This window comes from Cyprinodon tularosa, unplaced genomic scaffold (genome assembly GCF_016077235.1).
Source record: "Cyprinodon tularosa strain WSP-4 unplaced genomic scaffold, ASM1607723v1 ctg44, whole genome shotgun sequence".
NCBI classification, from domain to species: Eukaryota; Metazoa; Chordata; class Actinopteri; order Cyprinodontiformes; family Cyprinodontidae; genus Cyprinodon; species Cyprinodon tularosa.
Genome location: NW_024039163.1, coordinates 1,978,601 through 2,001,284, shown reverse-complemented (window position 1 = coordinate 2,001,284; position 22,684 = coordinate 1,978,601). Strand labels below are relative to the sequence as shown.

The following is a 22,684-nucleotide window of genomic DNA, read 5'->3' as shown; positions in this document are numbered from 1 at the left end:
TTAAAATATATCTGTTATTTTTGTGTTTTTAACTTTCTTGCTATTTAGAATGTTTTTCAAAATTTGAAAATTTGTCGAAACCAGTTTTTTCTGGTGTTTTTTGTGATGTTGGTCTTAACCTTTTATTCCTAGTGGCATTAAAAAGACTTAAAGGTGGGCCTAGGAGGCAGATCTCCAGGCTCCTAAGCTTAGGTCTTAGGCTTTAGGTCCTTTAAGTTCTTACCTGAATTTGTTTTCCTTTTCTACTAAACCTGGGATTCCAGCGTGTTTCTTCTGTTCCAGCCTTGTTGCAGCTTTTCTTTCATCCATTAATCCATGTTAGAGACTCATTGGTTTGATATCTTTTATATTAACATAATTGTTGCTAGCATGACACTAAAATCACTCTTTGTGGGCTGTTTCACCAGATCCCTACCTTACATCCCTACCTTAACTTTAGGATTTTATTCAGGCTGCCAGCATTTCTCTGAAGGGAAAAGCTCATTTAAAGCACCGTTCTTGCTCCAACTCATTTGACCAATTATTATATGCTTACCATATGCAACTTATGATGACAATTTTTTTTAAGTATTTGTGTACTTTGTTTTGTGACATAATGGTTGAAAAAAAAAACAGACATTTTCCAACTTTTGTTCCAAACAGTCATAACATAATATTCACATTATTTGGCTGTGCTTTACTCTGCAAATTAATATTTATCCTGCTGAAGTTCCACATGCTGTTTGTTTACTGGCTGCTAATCTTGACCAAAATGTTGATTTTTTTTTTTCCATGAAGTCCTACATTTGGAGCAACATTTCGTTTTGAAATGTTTCATTACTGGAATTTCCATTTTTTTAATTAAATGGCTAAAAAAAAACAACCTGTTGTAAAAGAGATAAAGCTAATTCTTCCTCACTCAAATCAGTTATAAAGCCAAATTCAATTCAGTGGATTTATATAACGGCAAATTACATCACATGTCATCTCAAGGCTCTTTACATAGAAAATTCAATTGGATCATACAGTCAGAGTGGTTAAAAGTTTTATACTGAACATGCAGGCAGTGACAGTGGAGAGATAAAACTCTGTTTTTACAGAAAGAATTTCCAGCAGAACCAGGCTCAGTGCCAAGGCTGACTGGGGATTAAATGACAGAGAAGCAGATACAGTACAAAAGGAACATAGAAGCACTGGTACATAAACTTTCTATGTCTGGGAAAGAAACCGTACCGGTAGATTGGCTCTGAAGGATGAACTCCTCCATTTGATTGATTTGATGTGTTTCATGTAAAGGGAAGGAAGCAGATGTTTAAAATACATTCCACAAACTGGATCGTACTGGATCTGAAGCTGAAGCTGGCGTCCCTCCACCTTTCTCTCTGACCTTCACAGGTAACATTCTGGGCGTCATCAGAGACCATCCTAAGCTGGTTAAAACCTTCAGACTCATGCGGAGAGCAGGTTTCATCAATGAGTTTGTGTCCATCTCCACCAACGCGACAGATCGTTGCGTCTACATCTCGTCTGATGGAGGAAGACTCTGCAGGTATGGTAACTTAAAACAAGTACATGGGTGGTAAATCTTTAAAAGACGTGGAGACTGTAATTCACTCATGCTATGTGCTGGTGTGATTTACCTCCGCTAAAGGCCGTACATCATAGTGAAGAAGGGACAGCCCATGGTGAACAACAAACACATAGAGGATCTGGCTCAGGGCTACAGGTGAGTTAGGAGATTTTAATCAAAGCGGCTTCCACATAAGGATGTTCTTCTGTGTTGGTGAATTTTGGGGAAAGGTAAACTTGCTTTAGCTTCAGAAAACAGCATTTTTTTTTTTTTTACCTGAAAGGAAACCCATTACACTTTTAACTTTATGCAGAAAACTTTGTGAGGAAAGTTTGATGCGAATTATGCTTATTTATTTACAATGATAACATCAAATTATTTACAGGACTTGTAGAGGGTAAATGAATTATATCCAGAACATATTCCGTAAAAGTTTAAAAAACAATCCACTGGACTTGGTTTCCAAGGTTTGAAGACGTTTCGCTTCCCGTCCAGGAAGCTTTCTCAATTCAATATCTGGATCTGCAGTGAGTTTGAGGCTTTATATGGACAAGGCCAGAAAATAGAAAATAGCTTTAATATAGTAAAGCTTGTTTTGCAAATCAATTAATCTGTTGATTTTATTTTATTTTTATCAATCAAATAATAATCAGATAGTCAAAGCTTCCTTAAACTAAAACGTTTCCACTTGAGGGGTTCTGAATAGAGCATATTGATACGCGAAAAACATTTTTATCTTAAATCCAAAATGTTTACAAATTTTTTCACAATCTTGGTATAATTACTGCTCTAAGTGGGATTTCTCTGTCAGTTAAAGGCATGTTTTAGAGTTTATACTCCAGTTTATGATTAATCGATTACTATATTAGTTAAAGATTGTTTCAATAATCCAATTAATTGTTTCAGCCTGTCTTTAATGAATACTCTGTATGAGAAAATAAGGCAAAGTTGCACACAATGCTGGAAACCTGCTGATCTAGGAGTGAATCCTTCATGACTGCATTCAATCTGCTGGTTTACCTTTAAAGGAAAAGCTTTGAACCAATCTGTTAGTTTGATTTTGTTAAAGCGACTTCTGTAAAGTGCATTGAGGTGATGTGTTGGGAATTGGCAGGCAAAAAAACAACAACAACAAAAAATCTAAAATAACCGGATTTAATTAGAAATATTGTTCATTGTCCAACAGGCTCGGAAATACAGAAAAGCAGTTTGTCCAGATGATCTGGGCCGTGATCACAGCGTGATTTTATGTTTGTTTTTTTGTAAAGGAAAACGCAGAAATTAAGTTTTTAGTGGACTCCTGTTGAAATTAATCCATCTAACAATCTTTAACATTGCAGTGGAAATGTAACTAATGTTCTAGCTTTTTTTTGCTGAATAAAAGCATAAATGTAAAATAAAATGAAAAAAATGTAAACTCCACATCTAACTCTGTTGCTACCGTATTTTCACGACTATAAGGCGCACTTAAACGTCTTTTTTTTCCTCAAAATGTGCGGTGCGCCCTATGGTGCGGTGCGCCTTATGTGTGTTGTAACTGCGACTTTTGAGACCACCTCATTGAGGAGATGATGAAAGAGTGGCTGAATGTAAGGAGACCAGGTGTTTTTTTTCCACCCCTCACCATCGCTGTTAATATGTAACTCCATGCGTGCCCATCTCGCAGCTGATGTGAAAAACATGGGGAAACAAATTAACGCTGCTCGACATCGGTGTGAACCGGACCCAGCAGGTGCAGCAGAAGCAGCGAGTTTACATGCAAAGTCAATGGTTGACGCGCATATAGGTGCAGCAAAAGGTCCCGCAGCGCATTTTGGTGCAGCACGTCGGGAGCGTTTAAGCATCTGAAGCGCCGCGCTTCTGCTGCTCGAGATGGAAAAATTGAAGTTTTGCTGCTGGACGCGCCGCATCAACCAATCAGAGAAGCTGATCTGGGAGCTGCCAGCGAGACAGACAGCTCTCTGATGACATATGATATTAACGCAAATGGAAAAGGCTGGATGGATGCGTGGCTGAGGCAGGTGTATGTGAGAAGACTAGGTGGTTTTTTCCACGCATCACCATCGCTGCGTGCCCATCTCACAGCCGATGTGAAAAAAAGGTGAATCAAATGAACGCTGTGCTCGCCGTTATCCCGGGGGTCTGACAAAGGAGCTTCCACCGCTCGACATCGGTGTGAAGCAGCCGTTCGAAGTAAGGCTGCGAGCGGCGTGGGAGCGATGGATGACCGACGGAGACCACAGTTTCAGGATAAGAAGGCAGCGCCGGGCAGATTACGCCACAGTTTGCGGATGGATTGTAGATGCTTGGACTAAAGTGTCTGTTGGCTCTGTTGTTCAAGCTTTCGCAAAAGCCGGCATTATTTCTGAGGAGCTGCGCTGCACGGAAAGTGACTGACAGCGAAGAAGGGGAAACTGGCATGTCTGATTTAGCGCAGCTGTTTTATTCAGAAACAGAGGATGATGACTTTGATGGGTTTGATTAATACTTTGTAATAAATACATGAATAAAGCACAATCATACTCAGTTTTGCTCCCGCTGTATTTTTCTCCCTGAAAACTTAATTCAACAGCAGCCCCGGCGCGTCTCCTCCTCTTCATCGCGGTGGCTGGCAGGTGTTTTTTCATCTAAATAATCTAAATCTTGCAGCTATATTTGCTGTGATCAGTGGGAATAAAGTAGTTTTAATATGTTTTTAAGTGAGAAAGTCCACCTGAAAACTTAATAATTGCAGTCAGTTACTCCAGATTATCTATTTCTGTCGGAGGCGCTCAGACCCCCACATACCAGCGGTGCGCTGACAGCAGAAATCTCTTCATCAGCAGCCTGTAGGCTGGGCAGCCTGGGGTTCACCGCGGCTGCTGGCAGGTGTTTTTCATCTAAATAATTTTAGCTGCAGGCACCAGGATACCGGCAATAAAAGCGAACATATTCCGTCAGCAGGTTTCAGGATTTTAAGTTAATTTAGGAGTGACCACAGCGCTGTGTCATCTGCGATGTCTCTGTCTCACGGCCAGCTGCCAGGTTTGATTAATACTTTGTAATAAATACATGAATAAAGCACAGTCATACTCAGTTTTGCCCCCGCTGTATTTTTAAATACGCAGTAGAGGTAGCCTATTTAAAGGTAGTAGAGGACTTGTACCTGTATATAAAAAACGCGCCCTATAGTCCGGTGCGCCTTATGTGTGTGTTAAATACAGAAATGGGACACATAACTGAGAGTGCGCCTTTTAGTCCGGTGCGCCTTATGGTCGTGAAAATACGGTATATAATCATTTAACTAAAGAAAATTGGAAACTTTGATCTTAATATTTAAAGCAGCTCAGAACCTCAACCTCTTATAGCCTGTTACAGCCTTCATTAACCAGTGTTGTCATCCCTCATTGTGTTGTATTTCTCCTAAATTACCTGACTTTTATGCATTTTCTGAACTGTTTTTTTGTTGTCGGCTTCTGTACATCACTTTAATTATCTGAACCCATATCTCTGATTTGCCCTGAAATCCAAGTCAACATATCAAACTGCTCCTGCGTTTCTATGTAGTGGTAAAAATATCTCCTTTAAATCATTTTTCCCAGCAAGGGAAAGATTTTAAGTTGTGTTTTAAGCTATGAAATGGTGATTTCTTAATTTTGTTTCTTAAATTTGTTTTATTTTTTTTATCCAGAACATTTGAGGACTTTCTGCATGAAGGCCTCGTGGAGTACCTGGATGTGAACGAGGAGAACGACTGTCAGATCGCCCTTTATGAACACATGATCAGCAAGTAAGTGGAGCACGTCACAGATGAAATGTAAAAACCCTACTGGGATAAATTAATTCACAAATCAATTTATATAAAAATCTGAGAGCGTTCCATAATTAATAGAGCAGAGTATATTTTTTACTCACTGCTTGCATGCTCTCTTTATTTCTGCAGAGACACGACTCATTTAGAGATTGAGCCCTTCACGTTGCTCGGAGTTTGTGCCGGCCTCATTCCCTACCCCCACCACAACCAGTCACCCAGGAACACATACCAGTGCGCTATGGGCAAGCAGGCCATGGGTAAGAAGCAGCTGCCGAACTGGTAGGCCAGGGTTCCTGCACAGCTGGAAAAGTTAACTTCCATGTTATGATAAGTATAGGGAAAAAATAACTATTCCATTCTGACTTCCTTGTTTCTTTTCTCCTTCTCTTCGGTTCTTCGTTTCTCTTTCATATCCTTTATTTCCTGTATCCTTGGTTTATTCTTGTCATTCCTGATCTCCTTCCTCCTTTCTGTTTGTCCTTTTTTGTCCATGTTCTTACTTTCAATTTCTTATCAATCTACCATCTTTACTTATTCTAGTTCTCTTTCCTTCTATCAATCCTTTTCACTTCCTTTCCCAACATGTTCCTCCTTGTCTTTCATCTATCCTTCCTTTATGTTCTTCCTTCCTCTTATCCCACCATCCATTCTCAGTCTTTACTTCATGACTGTTCTTCAATCCTCTGATATTTTTTTTGTCCTTCCTTTTCACTTCTTTCCTTTCCTCATTCCTTGCTAGTGTCCTTCTTACCTTTTTAAACATTCCTTTCCTATCGTTCTTATTCTTCTCAATCTCCTTCCTTCATTTGTTCCTTCAGTCTTTCCTTAATGCCCTCCTTCTGTTTTTCCCTTCTTTCCTTGTGTCCTCCCTACTTTTATCCTAACTCTTTACTATTGATTTTTCTTCTTTTTTTGTTCTGTCATGTATTTATTTGTTCATTACTTCCTTTTGTCTTCTTCTAATTTCTAAAGTTTCATTTCCAAATGATCGAAGGACCAAAAACTCCGGAAGGTTGAGGCTGGTAGAATCTGGATGCGTTATATCTAAATGTGTAGGGACCCTGGTTGCCTCATGGCGTTCATCTGCACTTTATATACGCAAACATTCAAACATTCACACTAGCAGTATTTTAATCTTCCATGAAGAACATTTTTTTTTCAATCTCTATCAAGTCTGGAAATATGAATGTTTTATTTGCATGATTTGAAATTAAAGACAGAAAAAAGGACATTAGAATAACAAACAGTGTGGATACCAGCAGCCCCCGAACTCTGCTCCCGCAGCACTTCTTGTCAGCATACATTTGTATGTGTGATTGAGTGTTTGTCAAATGTGTGTGCGTGTCGGTCAGAGTGTGTATGCACGCGGACATCAAACATGGGGCGCCTGCGTAGGTTCTCCATTGTGCTGTGTGTGCGGAGGCCCTTTCCCTGCCAGTCACCCAGAGTGTCATTAGCAATTCATTGTGTCTGCTCAGGCTTACTCGGGGGGTCAGTGTGCTCAGCTGCAAAAGCCCCCAGAGTGTGCAACCGAAGCTCCTTGGTAACCAAAACTTCCCCAAACAGGACGGCTAACGTTCGTAAGAGCTGAAGTCACAGCCAACCCTCCCCTCCTCTTCACTGATTCACCTCCGCCCATCCATCGCTGCCCTCCCCCCCGCATCTTTACAAAAACACTGACTGGAACTATATTTGGCCCAATATCCTCTGTGTTGTCTGTTTTGTATGGACAGCCCTTTACATGTGCAAATCTGGTTGTGTGGCCTTAGCCTATTATCACAGACTCTGTGCTTGTAGGCTGATTGTGCAGTAATAGCATCTGACAAATGTCAAGGCTTCCAGGGAGGCCAGGCTTTACGCCATAACTCTCCCTCTGAGCTCTTTAGATGCAGGCTTAACCAGGCCCAGCATAACAGGAGAACTTTAGCTCTACCGTACTGTGAAAAAGTATTAAACCACTACCTCTTATGCTTGGGGTCCAAGCTGAAAAATGCTTCCTTATTAGGATTTCTAATAATATTTTCCCAGGCCTTAAAGGATTTTCTCTAAAAATCTGGAAATGGAATGAATATCATCGTCTTTTTTCTCTATGTAAGCAATATTGTGTTTATTTAATTTAAAACATCTGCTGTTTCTGTATCAGTATAGTGTTAATCCTTTTATTGGCTTCTAGGAATCTGGAAATATCAGGAAATATGAGTTATTTCAACCAGCTTTTAAACCTTCTGCTCTTTTGCCCTTTCAGGAACTATTGGTTACAACCAGAGGAACCGTATCGATACCCTGATGTATCTGCTGGTGTATCCTCAGAGGCCGATGGTCAAAACGAAAACCATCGAGCTCATAGACTTTGAGAAGCTGCCTGCAGGTCAGAACGCCACTGTGGCTGTGATGAGTTACAGCGGCTACGATATTGAGGATGCTCTGGTCCTCAACAAGGCTTCGCTGGACAGAGGTGAGGCCCTCTCTGCTCTCAAACTGCTGCTGGTATTTCTACAGCGCCGCTAGAAACCAAGATCTCTTAATTTAAATTTTTTTCCTCTCAGGTTTTGGTCGCTGTCTTGTGTATAAAAATTCAAAGTGCACTCTGAGGCGTTACACCAACCAGACCTTTGACAAGGTGATGGGGCCTATGCTGGACGCTGCGACTCGTAAACCCTTATGGAGGCACAGCATCCTGGACGCTGACGGCATCTGCTCACCCGGTTAGTACCGATAGGCTGCTCCAGTTTATACATACAGGTTCATATTACTTATGCTCATGTAGTAAATGTTGTAATGTGAATGAGGGGTAAACTTACAGTGAAGAAATGCTGTTGGAGACTTGATTTATTCTGGTTATGGTTTAATTTAGTTTATTTATGTAACGCCAGGTGAGCAGAATTTAGTTAAAGGTATAGTGGAGGATGTTCTTTTTCTGGGTGCATTGTTAAAATAACCGTTCCTCCTAATTGTCAATCATTCTGGTAATATTTCAAAAAAGTAAAAAAATAAAAGTTAAAAGCTTCCCATCCAGGAAGCTTTCCCAATTGAAAAAGTCGGGAATAGCATTTTGGCTCCAGGTTTATAGAGTGGCACAAACAAAAGCCTCATTATGACTTAGAAAGCAAGCAAATTTAACAGGAAAAAAACTGGTCCACCCCTTAGTATGTTTGCAGTAATGGGGAGTTGAGAAAATGTCCTGGATGGGAAGCAAAATGTCTTCAAACTTGGAAAACTAAGTCCAGTGTTTTTTTATGTTTTTTGTTTTTTAACATTTTTAGCTTTTTTAGAATGACTGTAACCTGGATGATTGTGAATCTTCACCAGCATTCTGGTGATATGTACCGGTATACGTAAGGCTGTCCTAGGTTCTCATTTTCAGTTATCGGTGGTGAGTCTCCCATAGTGGAAAAATGGCGAGTCTTCTTTTGGAAAGTAAACTTGTATGAGCGAGACAAACAGCAACTTTTAAAAACAGCGTGCACGAGGAGAAACGGGGTTGTGCATGTTCTCACAAATGTTTACTAGGCATTCCCTCTCTCGAGTGGAGAAGGAGGGTCTTTTCAGAATTATATACCTTTGAATATGAGAAGATGATTAAAAAAAAGTGTTTTTTTTTTGCCTGAATGTTTGCAGCACAATTTAATTATATAACTTATATTTATTTAAATAAGCGTCTTAAACCATATTTCCAGTCAGAAGTTTGTTTAAAGGAATAGTACACCCAAAACATGATTAGCCTTCATTTTCTACTCACCCCCACGCTGAACAACACTCTGGAGTACTTTTTTGATATCTCAAATGCATCTGGAGATCTGGGAGGCTTCTTGCTGTCTGCTGACATTCAAATAATGGAGGTCTATGGTGCCCGAGACAGAAAGGTCCATAAAAGGCCACAAAAACGTGTCAATATTCCTCCATACTGCTCGTCCAATGTATTCCAAGTGTCCTGAGTGGGTAGCATCCAGAATTTACTCGAAACAAAGTCATTTAGAATGTTTTTAGAGCATAAACAGTAGCGTATAGGATTTCCTGAAAGCGCGCACCTGCGCGATCACGACGCTACGGAAGCCGGCAGACCAAACCAGCGCATTCAGCTCAGCAAAGAACTCATGCTCTTCCTCAACACTGAAGTCCTCAGACATTTTTCTTTCGTTGTTTCTTTCTTTGCACAGGTAAACTGCACATTTCTTCTTCTACGCTTGCATTATTGGCAGAGCAGACACTGAATGCGCACTTTCATCTGGTTTGGTCTGCCGGCTTCCGTAGCGTCGTGATCGCGCAAGTGCGTGCTTTCAGGAAATCCTATACACTATTGTTTATGCTCTAAAAACATTCTAAATGACTTCGTTTCGAGTAAATTCTGGATGCTACCCACTCAGGACACTTGGAATACATTGGACGAGCAGTATGGAGGAATATTGAAACGTTTTTTGTGGACTTTTATGGACCTTTCTGTCTCGGTCACCATAGACCTCCATTATTTGAATGTCAGCAGACAGCAAGAAGCCTCCCAGATCTCCAGATGCATTTGAGATATCAAAAAAGTACTCCACAGTGTTGTTCAGCATGGGGGTGAGTAGAAAATGAAGGCTAATCATGTTTTGGGTGTACTATTCCTTTAAGGAGATTTTCTAAGGATTTCTGCTTAATTTTGGATAATCAACAGTCATTCAATTTAACATTCGTTCTCACATATTTGCATCCTTGATAATATAAGATAAATTCCTTCAGCAGGTAATCTGCACATGGGCCACATGATTTTGGAGCCAACAAATTTTTAGTTTAAATTTCGTAGTATTATCTCTGCCTGACAGATTTAGCAGATCGAGATTAAAAAGGTTCATGAATTTTTATTTTATACCCAGCAGCACTAAGACAAAATAATTTCAGTGTTGATGAATAAAAGAGACAAATATATTTTTGAAGTGATGTTCCCATAGATGGATTTAATTAATTTAAATGTTGCTAATTCAAAGGACATCATTAAACAGATCATTTGACTCTGGGTAACATGCAGCCATAGTGAGGCGTGCTTTGTAGATGTATAATTCTGCCTATATTAAAGAAGATTTATAATAGTGTTTTCCTATTTTTGTATTTGATTAAAATAGTTTTTTCAAACAATGTTTATCAATCAGTGAATTATAAGATTGTCTGAAAGCTGAAATCATAAATTATTTAGATGCTTTTCTTCTGAAAATTCAGCAAAAGAATCGAAGTTTCATGTTCTTGAGTAACATAATTGTTCTTTTTCAACAGCTTGAGTTTAAGTTCTAGTTTAATCTAGACTATGGATCCAGTCATATCATTATTGAATAGACTTTTCTTGCAATATATATTGATATTGAACAATTGTCCCCCTCTAGGTGAGAGGGTGGAGAACAAGCAGGTACTGGTGAACAAATCAATGCCAACTGTCACCCAGACTCCACTGGAGGGCAGCGCCCAGCCAGGTCAGCCCCAGTACAGAGAGGTGCCAATCAGGTGAGTCCTTCAAACTGATTAGCGCTTTGGTTTGGCTTCTAAATGTATAAATGTATGTTGTTTGTTTTGTTATTTTCAGCTATAAGGGCTCAACAGACTCTTACATCGAGAAGGTCATGATCTCATCCAATGCTGAAGAAGCCTTCTTGATCAAGATCCTCCTGAGGCAGACGAGGAGACCAGAGATAGGAGATAAATTCAGCAGTCGACACGGACAGAAAGGTAAATTTACGATATTTATCACTTTTAGGGCAAACTTCCCACATTAACGTTTTGCACTAAACCTGAGTGCATTAGGGCTGGGTATATTCGCCAAAGTCCTCAACTGATTAGATTTTGATTCATACAGTTCTATATCGATTAATTTCGATTCAATCTGTTTCTACAGTAATGAAAGTGATTCAACTGTGTTTCAAAATACTCATGTATTTTGTTTTTTTCCTGTCACATTAAATACAAAGTGCAAACTTGTAAATCAGACAGTTTAAACATGAGATGTGAACAAAACTGTCTCAAAAGTGCAAACTTGTTTGTGAAAAGTGAAAAAGTGAAGCCTCACTCGAGCAAGCAGACGTGACACAGCGGGGACACAGCAGACATGCATGAGCTGCATTATCTTCAATGCACAAACCACATTTGTAGCATTGTCTGTAACAGTTACAGGGTGTTTGCTGGTCAGCCCCCATTTGTTAATGTCTTCAGTCAACCTATTGGCTATATTTGCAGCTGTCTGAAGTAATCTTGAGTGCATCTTTCCTGCTTATTTGAATGTGAACGTCACATGGGTCACTATAAAATAAATCGATCTCATTCCCTAGACATTGATTTTGCAAAAATGTAAAGGAATCTATTTAAAATCAATTAAATAGATTTTTTTACCCAGCCCTACTAAACATGATCATGCTAAAGGCTGATTTATACTTCGAAACTATGTCGTCTGCGTGTGTGTCGTAGTGAACACAGAGACATCCCCGCCCATTCTGCAGACTCTCTGCTGCACCTCTCCCAAATTGTAGGCGACCGCAGACAAGAGGCCTCTGATTGGTCAAATCTACATCCGCTCTACTCATGTGTATTTCCTGTTTGATACCATACCAGCTTGTTTTGTTTGTATAACCGCCATTGCGGAAAATGACTCGTGAAGCTTGAACCAGCTAGAAGGGCGAGGTTCGTGAGAACGTTGGGACACTTTTTCCACCTGGATCCCCACTGTTTTTCGCCCTCATGTCCCTCCGTTGTCAGAAAAACTTGCCCCCACTTCCTCGCCGCCTTGGCCCTATCTTGAGACAGCTAGTTCCTGATTGTCCCTCTTGCATTATTGGGTGGAATAACATAACGCAGACCACGCTTCAAAATTGAGCATAAATAAAAAATGTCTGCTTTATACCTGTGGCAAACTCACAGCGTCACACTGCTGCGGGAGTATAACCAGCCCTTAACTTCTCAGGTTCCCATACATCTCCATCTGTTTAATGCTGGTTGTATTAAACTTATCGCTTGGAAATAATTTTAATATTGTTTTGTTATCAAAAGCTGGGAAAAAGTTTCTCTTTAGCTTTTGATATAAGAGATCTAAAACCACAACTGTGTAAATGAGTTCAGCAGCTGACATGAGCAGAAAAGTTAATATAAGAAAGAAAAGTTGTGGGTTAGCTGTGCTGAGGAGAGCTTCTTGACTCAACTCAGAGGCTCTAGCTGTCTCTTCCCCCCATCCTCATCTTTCAAGAGCTCTTTTCAATTAATTGGCTCTTTGTCCTGTGCCAGACTATGCAAATTTATTACACCCCAGCAGTATTCTGTACGGGGGGGGGGGAAAGTGTTTACAACCTTCATTGTTTTGCAGCACCTCCCCTATAGAGGGCTGGTATGATGTTTTAATCAAAAAGCTAACTGGCGCCACGCATAATTTACTCTCTTCATTAGCGCTGTGGGGACTGGGCGGTCAGCGCGGGGTGGGACAATGTCTTCCGTCCCAAAAAAAGAGGTCGCCGTGGGGTTAGCTGGTGGAGTGATGAGGTGAAACATCCAGATGTGTAACTGTGAACAGTAGAGTTTCAGTTCATGCTTCCTTGGGGGGCTTTTAGCTGCTTTAGTCTGTTAATTTGTTCAAACTGCAGCTGGTCTAGACTGTTTAATCAGAGATTCATCAATCCATCTGCTTATGATAAAACTTTAAACCTGATTGGCTTTGATCATCGTTCCAAAAGTTTATTAGATTCATCACAACTAAAAATTCACATAGTTTCACCCAATAGACTGACAGCATGTACTTTGATGCAGATTTTGAGCTGAATTATAACGAGATGGATGTTAGAAAAGTCCGGTTAATTAATCTTTTCATTTCTTTATTTCCACCAAACTGGATTCAGGTTGGAAAAGTCTTAATTTAGGCGAAAAGAAAAGCTTTCTAGTGTTTAAACTTTATTCTTTATTCCAATTTCTCAATAGAAACTGAAAATAAAGGGATATTTCTATAGGGTTTCTTAAATTATGTATCTTCTTTTTGAATTGAGATGCAAAATTTTCAATCCGAGATCAGTCTGATCTCTGTTCTATATCTAATAGTGAATAAAAAAAAAAACTCACTATTTTATAGCAGCATGCTATTTTGGGAGTTTAATAACGATCAGCTAAAGGTTAGAAACATTTGATTAAATGCAAACATTTTCTGTTGTATTCAGAATTACTGCAGCAAATTTCCCATTTTTTTTCTGGTTGTTGTAGGAAACATGATAAAGTTTGACCTCAAAGAAAACAGAAAATTAGTATCTGCTCTGCTAAGATAAAGCCTGATTGGTGCGTTAAGTATTTTACTAAAATCTTTTTTTTACCATATTTTAGACACAAGTTTAGCTGTAGGGGGGTTTAGTTTGCAGCGTTGGCTACTCCTATGGCCTGGTCGTCAAAATAGGTTAATTATTTACCAGTTTCTCACACACACAAACACATTCTGGTCTTTCTTTATTGACCCAAATTGTTTTCCATCATTTTTAACCCTTTCCATGCCCTTACCCTTATAATAAACCCAAACTGAAACATTACCAGTGGATAACTCTCCCTTTATTCACATCTAACTCCTAAACCAGTTAGAAAAAAGGGGGCTCAGTAAAATGTCCTCAGTTTGGTACAAACGGAGCTCACTTTGATGGTAAAATCGGAACAACGGTCCTCACTCTGATGGCAGAACAGGAGCACACACTGACACAGCTGTGGAGGAGGTGCAGCGTTGTCGGTTTTGGGGGCCTTTTGTGCGAGCCGTCAGTGTGGAGCTGTATGAGCTGTGATGAAGGATCCTGGACCCTTGCTGTTGTCTTGCTTTTCTCTCCTGATTTCATGCCTCCTTTATCATTCACTTTCACACAAAACAAACAACACTGAAGATGTCTGCGGATCTAACCGCAGGGTGTGTGTCGGTGTTGGTTCTCTAGCTTTCTCCACATCTTTGCGCCCTGATCCTGATTTTTTTTTTTTTGCTGTGTTTTTGTTTTGTTTTGCTCTCTTTTTCTTCTCTTTCAGTCCTTTTGGTTTTCTTCTCTTTTCACCGTCTTCCTGCTGTTGGATGACTTTCCACCATCTTGCTGCACTTGTTCCCACTCCACATCCTGTTGCCACATCCTACCCAGCATCAGCATTCAGCCGGGTCGCTCTGCTTAATAACAAATTTTTCCCACGTGCATCGCTTAGGTTTCTCCTCTCCAGTTGATCCGCTCCACTTCCTTAGAGTTAAAGTGAAAGTCATGGGTGTGTAATCCTGCTCTTTCTGTCCAGCTAAGCACCTTTCTCCACTTCCTGCCCCTGCTTCGTTTTCTCCCTCTCTCTTTTTATTTTCATTTGCAAATGGGACAACAATCTGTTTGCCCTGGCCAGGAAAGAGTGATTCGGACCCCTCTGCAAACATTTGCTCTTGCACTTAAACCCCTGGCTACCGGGGAGCTCGTCCCCACATCAGGCGGGTCAATAGAGGACCTTGTCTGTCCACATGAGTATGGAAATGTCTCTGCTGGGGTTCCACACAGAGCCTCCAGCTTAAATATGGAAAACAAAATGGCTCCACCAGAACTTTTTCCCATCCAAACTGAAAAAGTTGAAAATTTGCATTTGATATCATCCAGATCTGAATCTTGATGTGGAAACGATGTCATGTTCGAACTCCAGACTCGGTCAACAAAACAGTTCCACCAGAACCTTCCTGATCCAAGCTGGGTTCCTCTAAAACTATACTGGATAACATTTCATTCATTCCTTTGCAGTCTGAAAATTGTTCCTTATCACTTCCATTCAAACATGGAAAATAGTTTGAAGTTTCTGAGCTTTAGTTATTTCATCTAAGAATGCAACTAATAAATTTTTATGCTAATTGATTATTCTATCGATAATTTTTTTTTTATTAATAATCTAATGGAGAAAGAATCCTGAAAGAACATTTTTTACAGAATTAAACCAGGTGAAGCTAAAACTTTTCCACTTCAGGAGTTCTGAGTAGAGCATTTTAACCAACATTTATTTATCTTAAATGTAGAATATGCATGTATTTTTTTTGTGGGTCCCTCTGTCAGCTAAAGGCATGTTTTATATTCTCTATACCACAGTTAACAGTTAATCTATTACTATTAGTTGAAAATTATTTCAATAGTCCATTAATCACGACTAATCCAATAAATTTATTTCAGCCCTAAGTGAATTAACTTATTCCTAATTGATGAAATTAGGGCTGAAACAATTAATTGGATTAATTGTGATAATCAACTATTTAAACAATCGTCAACAAATCTAGTAATCGATTAACCGTTAGCTGGAGTATAAACTCTAAAACATGCCTTTAGTTGACAGAACAACCCACTTAGAGCAGTAATTATACCTAGCCTGTAAAAAAAATATAAACCTTTTTCATTTAAGATAAAGAAATCTTTTTCGTCTGTCAGTATGCGCTATACAGAACTCCACAAGAAGAAACATTTTAGTTTTACTTGCTTTAAATTCATAAGAAATCTTCTTTGAAGAACCTGTGGCTATCAGATTATTATTGATTAATCGACTAAATAATCCACAGATTAATGGATTTGCAAAATAATTGTTAGTTACAGCCCTAAATTCATTTAAACTGGGCAGATGAGTAACTATGACAGCCTTGGCACAGATATTTAATGGAAAGTATATCAATGAATGCTTTTATAAAACAGAAAAAGCTGCATTTATTCCTCCTGCAGCAGTTTTAATATAATGATGACACTCCTTTAGTTTCAACATCCTGACTGTCTTTAGTTTCTTCATTTTCTCAGGTGTAGGATATGTTTGATCATTAAGCAGATCTGGAAAAGCTTGTAGATTTATTAGGCAGGTTTGGATATTTTTGTACACTTAGCATGTTTGTTAATTCTCCAGGCTTTATTTGTTTGATTTTATAAAAGTTGAAGTTTGAATTTCACAAAGTTAAAATAATTTAACCTTGCGTTTATTCAAAAACTTTAATCTTTGATTTGCATAATTTACGGGGGACTGAGGAATAGAAAAGACACTCAGCAGAGATTTTGAACAAGGTCTATTTGGTTAGTCTTTTACTGGACCTGTTTATCTTATTTTATCTTTTTTTTATATTTAACCTGTCGCTTCAAGCAGACACAGCTTTTACATTTAAAAACATAAAGAGTGTTTGGAGGACAGCTGATAACCAAACTGATCAGATTATAATAGAGCAGGCTCTTTGCTGATTCGGATGTTTGAATTAATTTAATGCAGCTATTTCTATTTATTTATTTTTTGTTTTAAATATATGATTGATGTCAGATGTTTTAAATCGGATACCTTAAAAAAATCAGGAACAGTTGAGAATTTCATCTTCAATATGCATTTTTTTATTTTACTTGATTGGCAGCAAAGAGAACCAGAGATCCATGTTAGTCACCTTTTTTTTTTTTTTTTTTAGTTGGTTTTTATAAAAGTGCTATTCTAAAAAAGTTTTAGTAAACCAAAAGAAATGATATTTGCAGCAACATAAAATGGTTCTCAGGAAGTAAAAAAAACAAATCAACAGATTCCTGAAACATTAAGCCTATCAGAGAGCATTTTTTTTTTTTTTTTGCAGCTTAAACTATTAAATTATTAAAAGCATACAAATTATATTTTGGTGTCTTTTAAAGATTCATATTAAGTTTCTCCATCGAGCCACTCTCTGTTTTAGTTGTCTTATTATTTCTGTGTTTTCTGTGTGTTTCAGGTGTCTGTGGCCTCATAGTCCCTCAGGAGGACATGCCGTTCTGTGACACCGGCATCTGTCCGGATATCATCATGAATCCTCATGGATATCCCTCCAGAATGACGGTACGTCACGTGTTTTTATGGCAGCTCTATAAAAAGCAAACTCATTACTACCACCTTATTTTTTTTTGAGGTACTAAAAATGGTTTTATTATTATTTAAAGTGCATAAAATGGGTTCATCCCTAAAGCTTAGGTGTATTAAGAATACCTAATTTAATTTTATGTGTAGACAAACTGTATATTTTTGAAGCATCATTCTATTTTCTTTACATCTTTTTTTTAAAGGGCGTTATTCGACAGCAGTTGATTGTTTTTTTCTAGTTTGAACCTGGAAGTTGAGCTCAAACCTCTGTGTTCCCCCTCCAAAGACAAAGCCCTCATTATCTGCAGCCCTCTTCTCTTCGGTTTATCGTTGGCTTCCAGAGCACACGTCCATTGATGGCGTTAAGCAGCAATCTCACTCTTTACAAACAGATATTTGTTGCTGAGGAGACGGCTGCCAGCAGAGCCGCCGCCCCTGGCAGAGTGTGGAAGTTGCTTTCCATCAAACACGCCGGGACGGTGGGACTTGTGGAAAAAAGTGAAGGATCTTTATTGCTGAAGCTGTGTGTGTTTGGTGTCAGTCGTTACCTCGGAGAAGGCTGAGAAATGTTGGTCTCTGGAGGATGTTTCTGTGGGCTTAGAGTGATACGAGGGTAGGTGTTTGCCTTTATGTGGTGGGGTCAGGGGTCTTCGGGGTGCAGCCTCAGAGGAATTGTTGAAATCAGTCATCCTTGGAGGGATGTCCCCACCGGGAGGGGACATGTGTAATCTAATTTCACCAACAATAATCAGCACTTTCTTTCAACGCATTTATAAAGAAATATTCATGTTCTAATCAGTTTTTTTTTTTTTTTTTTTTTCTCCGGGTTTGAACAGGTTGGAAAGTTGATCGAACTGCTGGCTGGGAAGGCCGGAGTGCTGGACGGACGGTTTCACTACGGGACAGCCTTTGGAGGCAGCAAAGTGAAGGATGTGTGCGAGGATCTGATCCGATACGGATACAACTACCAGGGAAAGGACTACGTGACCTCAGGGATCACTGGGTAATTCACAGAAAGGTGTCAACAAGCAGCCAGATGTTACAGCCATGTCAGTGCCTAGAACTAAATCCAGCTCCAGAGGGAAGGTGGAATCCATCGTCATGAACTATTTCAATGATTTTGACCCTTTAATGTGTCATTTAACTTCTCTTTTCAGGGTGGGATTATTGTACAACTTATAACTTCAATATAAAAAAACCCAAAAACAAACAGTTTCCACTGTGAGGTAGACTTTCTCATTGATATGTGATGGAACATCTCTTAGCAAGTTTCCCCAATCTGCTTTCTGATAGGCAATCGTCATCTTTATTGAGTGGTTTTCACAATAAGTTGTCTTTTTCCATTAAATAATATTTTGGGGAACAAATATGCAGCTGAAATCTAATAAAAGAGTTTTACTTTGTTATATTTATCAAACAAAATATAGAAATATGTTTTATAGCCTTAAAAAGCTGGTACACTCTGCATTTTAAAAGGTATCTTGGAGACCTAGATGGATGCTTCCATTTATAAAATGTTAACTGAAGCGCATCCTTGGTGAGGGTTCAGTTCTGCTCCGACTTTACCTGCTACATGCTGGATTTTATAGTTGCTGCTGCTTTAAAACATCCCCATATCATGACACTTCCCACTCTGTGCTGCAGTTTGTAAGCGGTTCTTTTCATAAATCATAGTTTCTTATCCAATAAAATTTGGTTTTAAATGTATCAGTCCAAAGTAGTGGACCAAAGTACTAGACTCTGTCTTCTTTTTCTTAAGTCCCACATTAAAGTTTTGTTTTTTTAGAGAGGAAATGTTTCCTTAAAGAAACTATGTGTTCCCTTCCTGCTCATCCATGAACTCCACTGTCTGCTCTTAAAGCTCTACGTTTACTCCTGAATGTCCTCCAGTGTAGATCATTGCAGTGGAATAGCAGGTGTCTTTTTTTCTTTCCTCTTTCTTCTTCACCATCTTTACCTTTAGCTGCTATAATCATCCTTCTTAAGGCCTTTGGAGGCTCTAACCTTCATCCTTACTATTGCAGCTGATTAGACTGATTGTTTAAACAGGCCAGATGATGCGTAGTCACATCCTAATCATGAGGACTGGATGTGATCTGGGTGGATCTTTACTTGTAAGTTTAGCCAGTTTAGGTAGAAACTCATATAGTTAACTTCTTAGTGAAGTAAGTATGGACAAGCTGATAACCTAAAATCTTCCCTTAACTTTTATGCCTTTAACATAACACTGTCCTATTTCAGAACTTGGCCTTTTGAAGTTAAGATTGATAGTAGACTGTTTGATTTGCAAACATTTTTCATCTTAAATGTCCGAATCCAGGACCAGCTTTTCGTGCCAGAGCCTTTCTTCTCTCCTGCATTTCTACTGGCTAAAGGTTTCTAACGGAGCATGAACAATCCTTCTTAGGCCACTTTATTTTCTTTCTTAAGAAATATATCTGTGCTAATGAACCAATTCTATATAATCACAACCTTGGATGTAGTCAGCACTGTGAAAAAACTCTTTAAACATTGCAGTGGAAAAATAGCAGGAAAATACTAGGAAATCTAGAACGGTGCATCACCTCAGTGAGATAAGTCCTGAAACAAAAACTTTCAATGAATTTTTACAATTATTTGTTAAAAAAAGCTTAAGAATTTGTGAAATTTATTAAAAAAATGCTGTAATGTTGCAGGTGATTAATGTCAAATCAACATTGTTGTGCTGTAATGCCAGAGCTTGCTGGTGTGTGTATCAAGACATCATTTTCTCTTCAATCTAAGTCAAATAATGAGACCGGGAAATATCTGCAGAGTGGTTTTACCTATATTTATAAGATTGTTTGAAATGGATATGGGAAACTACTTTAGGAAAATATCTGTCTCTTAGTTGCTAATTAAAATAGCATGAATTGATTTTGGCAATAAAAGTTTGGCAGCTGAACTTTATTCATGAGAAGAGTCAGAATTCACAGACGTATCATATTGTTTATTTATTTTGCAGTCACTTGCATTATATATCTTTTTATCATAGTAATTATTCCTTGAATAAAAAGCTTGCATAATGACAGTGTGATTTTATTTATTTATTTAGTTTTTTTCTTGGGGAAGCTGGGTTTAAATCCCACCTGAAGGTGTAAAAATGTGAAGAGGCATAAAAACCCTGCGAAGTCTGACGCAAGTCGTAATTCTGCCTTTTTGTCTTCAGTGAGCCGCTGGAGGCGTACATCTACTTTGGACCGGTCTACTACCAGAAACTAAAGCACATGGTTCTGGACAAGATGCATGCCAGAGCCCGAGGCCCCAGAGCCGTTCTCACCAGGTAAAAACTAAAAAAATGTAACTAAAAGTTAAGTGAATAAACAAAAATAAGTAAATAAGGCAATGACTACATTTCTTAAACTTGTCTCCCGCCAACAGGCAGCCTACGGAGGGCCGCTCCCGGGACGGAGGGCTGCGACTGGGGGAGATGGAGAGAGACTGCTTGATTGGCTACGGTGCCAGCATGTTGCTGCTGGAGCGTCTGATGATCTCCAGTGATGCCTTTGAGGTGGACGTGTGCGGACAGTGTGGCCTGCTGGGATACTCTGGCTGGTGAGATGTAACCATAGATGGGAGGGCGCTGCAGTAGCTTAACTAAAGAGTAACATCACAAGAGTTTTAAAGAAGAAATTTGGGCAACTTCTCAAGCAAGATCCCATTTTAGATAAATATTCTGGGCACCAAACCTGCATACAGTGAATAAAATAATCAGGCAGCTACAGAGAGAAGGAATTTTATCCAAAGTTTAAGAAAATATCCTGGGTCAAATTTAGCGAATGCTAATATCAGTCTGTCTAATCTATTTTATTCAATATCAACATGCTTCTTATAGATTATCGATATTGAATAAAAGCATGCTTTCTATTTGAACAACTTTTACTACATTAAACACAAACATTTTTTTTGTTTATGTCATGATTTGACCACATTCGCTGAGAGTGAATGGGCTGCAAATTTGTTTTTTAGGAGACTAAAACAGGAGACTAAAAAAGTTTGTTTTTCTTTTTGTCCTAGAACACAATTATCTTCTGTCATTGAGACATAACGATCCAAAGAAAAACTTGGCTGTAAATATGTAATAAGGCATAAATGTTTATGATAAAGAAATAACATTGAGGGATTCCCATCAAAAAAGGACAGAAAAATGCTTCTATTTGCAGCAGTTACATTATTTTATTACCAACATTTTTGGTTATATAAAAGGATTCTGCCACAGACCAAACTGCACTATTATTATTATTTATTTTTTAGAATCTGGTTCTGTATTTTGAAAAAGAAATATGGTAAAATCCGAATAACTTAGACTTTTTTTTCCCTCCTTCCTCAAAGACAAATGACATGCAATACTTTCTCTCTCAGAGGAGTGTCTATTTTAAAGAGCAGCGGCATTCTAGCTGTGAAATATGCTTGTAATAAAAACAACAAAGAAAAACATACTGTTTGCAGCTAGTTGCATTACTTTGTGAGCTAATTTATCAGTCAGAGCAAATTGATGAACTGATGTGACTCTGAGCTTTGGAAGCTAAAGGAGAAAAAAAAAGTCATCTTCATAGGTGGAAAATAAACGTTTTATTAATGGATAAAATCAATAAATTATCCAGCCCTACCAATACCACTATCATTATCACTACCACTACCATTGTCACTTCCTTGTCGAAGTGCATTTGGGGTCTTACAAAGTAGCCTATTAAGCTGGACTAAGGGAGAAAACCCATGTTTGTGTGTTTGTTTTTAACAGGATTTTTGACTCCTGGAAAAACAGCAGATATGTGATTCTCCATAGTGAAACTATTCGCATTCTCTCCTTAGATTTCTATAAACTGGTTTCATCTGCATCATTTCTGTTTGGCATGTTACCAAAGTTCCTGTTTTTTAACTTTTATTTAGGTGTACTAAGGTAAAGCGGGTCACTGAGTTGCGTGTCTGCTTCTGGTTTCCAGGTGTCACTACTGTAAGTCCTCCTGCCACGTGTCGTCGCTGAGGATCCCGTACGCCTGCAAGCTGCTGTTCCAGGAGCTGCAGTCCATGAACATCATCCCTCGACTCAAACTGTCGCGCTACAACGAGTGAGCGGAGACAGGGACAGAAACAGTCAGAGTGAGTGAAAGGTTTAGACTCGGACTATTTCAATAATGAGGCTGTGGATTAGATTTGATGAGGAAAAGATGTAAAGGAGAAAGAGATGGACTGAAAAAAGGACCTTTTTTGTTTATGTTCACAAACTTTAACTATAAAGTTTGTGTTTTCTTTTCTGTTGGTGCCTCATCAGTTTGGGCTTAAACTGTGTACATAATAAATGCAAAACAAATGTTCCTCCATGATCTTCTGTGTGTTGCTTAATGGAGCTAATCTGCTCTTCCTTACATTAAGACCTGTTTCTTGACATCATCAGATGATTCACACCAGCTATGATCAAAAATATCTCCTTTAAACATTAAGAATGTTGTTATATTCTGCACTGCAATTTCTTATATTATGTAGTAATTATATTTACTCTTATATTTACCCTTAAG

The 22,684-nt window shown here is 38.7% G+C and overlaps 1 protein-coding gene across 1 annotated transcript in view; it reads left to right on the top strand.

The window, feature by feature from the left end:
• Window positions 1–22,404, top strand: part of polr3b (polymerase (RNA) III (DNA directed) polypeptide B) — a 37,487-nt gene extending 15,083 nt beyond the window's left edge. The window contains exons 16-28 of the mRNA XM_038300083.1: window positions 1,375–1,528; window positions 1,631–1,705; window positions 5,220–5,318; window positions 5,472–5,599; window positions 7,588–7,797; window positions 7,889–8,047; window positions 10,694–10,811; window positions 10,891–11,033; window positions 17,026–17,129; window positions 17,987–18,153; window positions 20,338–20,451; window positions 20,550–20,723; window positions 22,112–22,404. Of these exons, the coding sequence (XP_038156011.1) occupies window positions 1,375–1,528; window positions 1,631–1,705; window positions 5,220–5,318; window positions 5,472–5,599; window positions 7,588–7,797; window positions 7,889–8,047; window positions 10,694–10,811; window positions 10,891–11,033; window positions 17,026–17,129; window positions 17,987–18,153; window positions 20,338–20,451; window positions 20,550–20,723; window positions 22,112–22,241 (1,775 nt within the window). The 3' untranslated portion in view covers window positions 22,242–22,404. The remainder of the gene's footprint in view (window positions 1–1,374; window positions 1,529–1,630; window positions 1,706–5,219; window positions 5,319–5,471; window positions 5,600–7,587; window positions 7,798–7,888; window positions 8,048–10,693; window positions 10,812–10,890; window positions 11,034–17,025; window positions 17,130–17,986; window positions 18,154–20,337; window positions 20,452–20,549; window positions 20,724–22,111) is intronic.
• The last annotated feature ends 280 nt before the right edge of the window (window positions 22,405–22,684 follow it).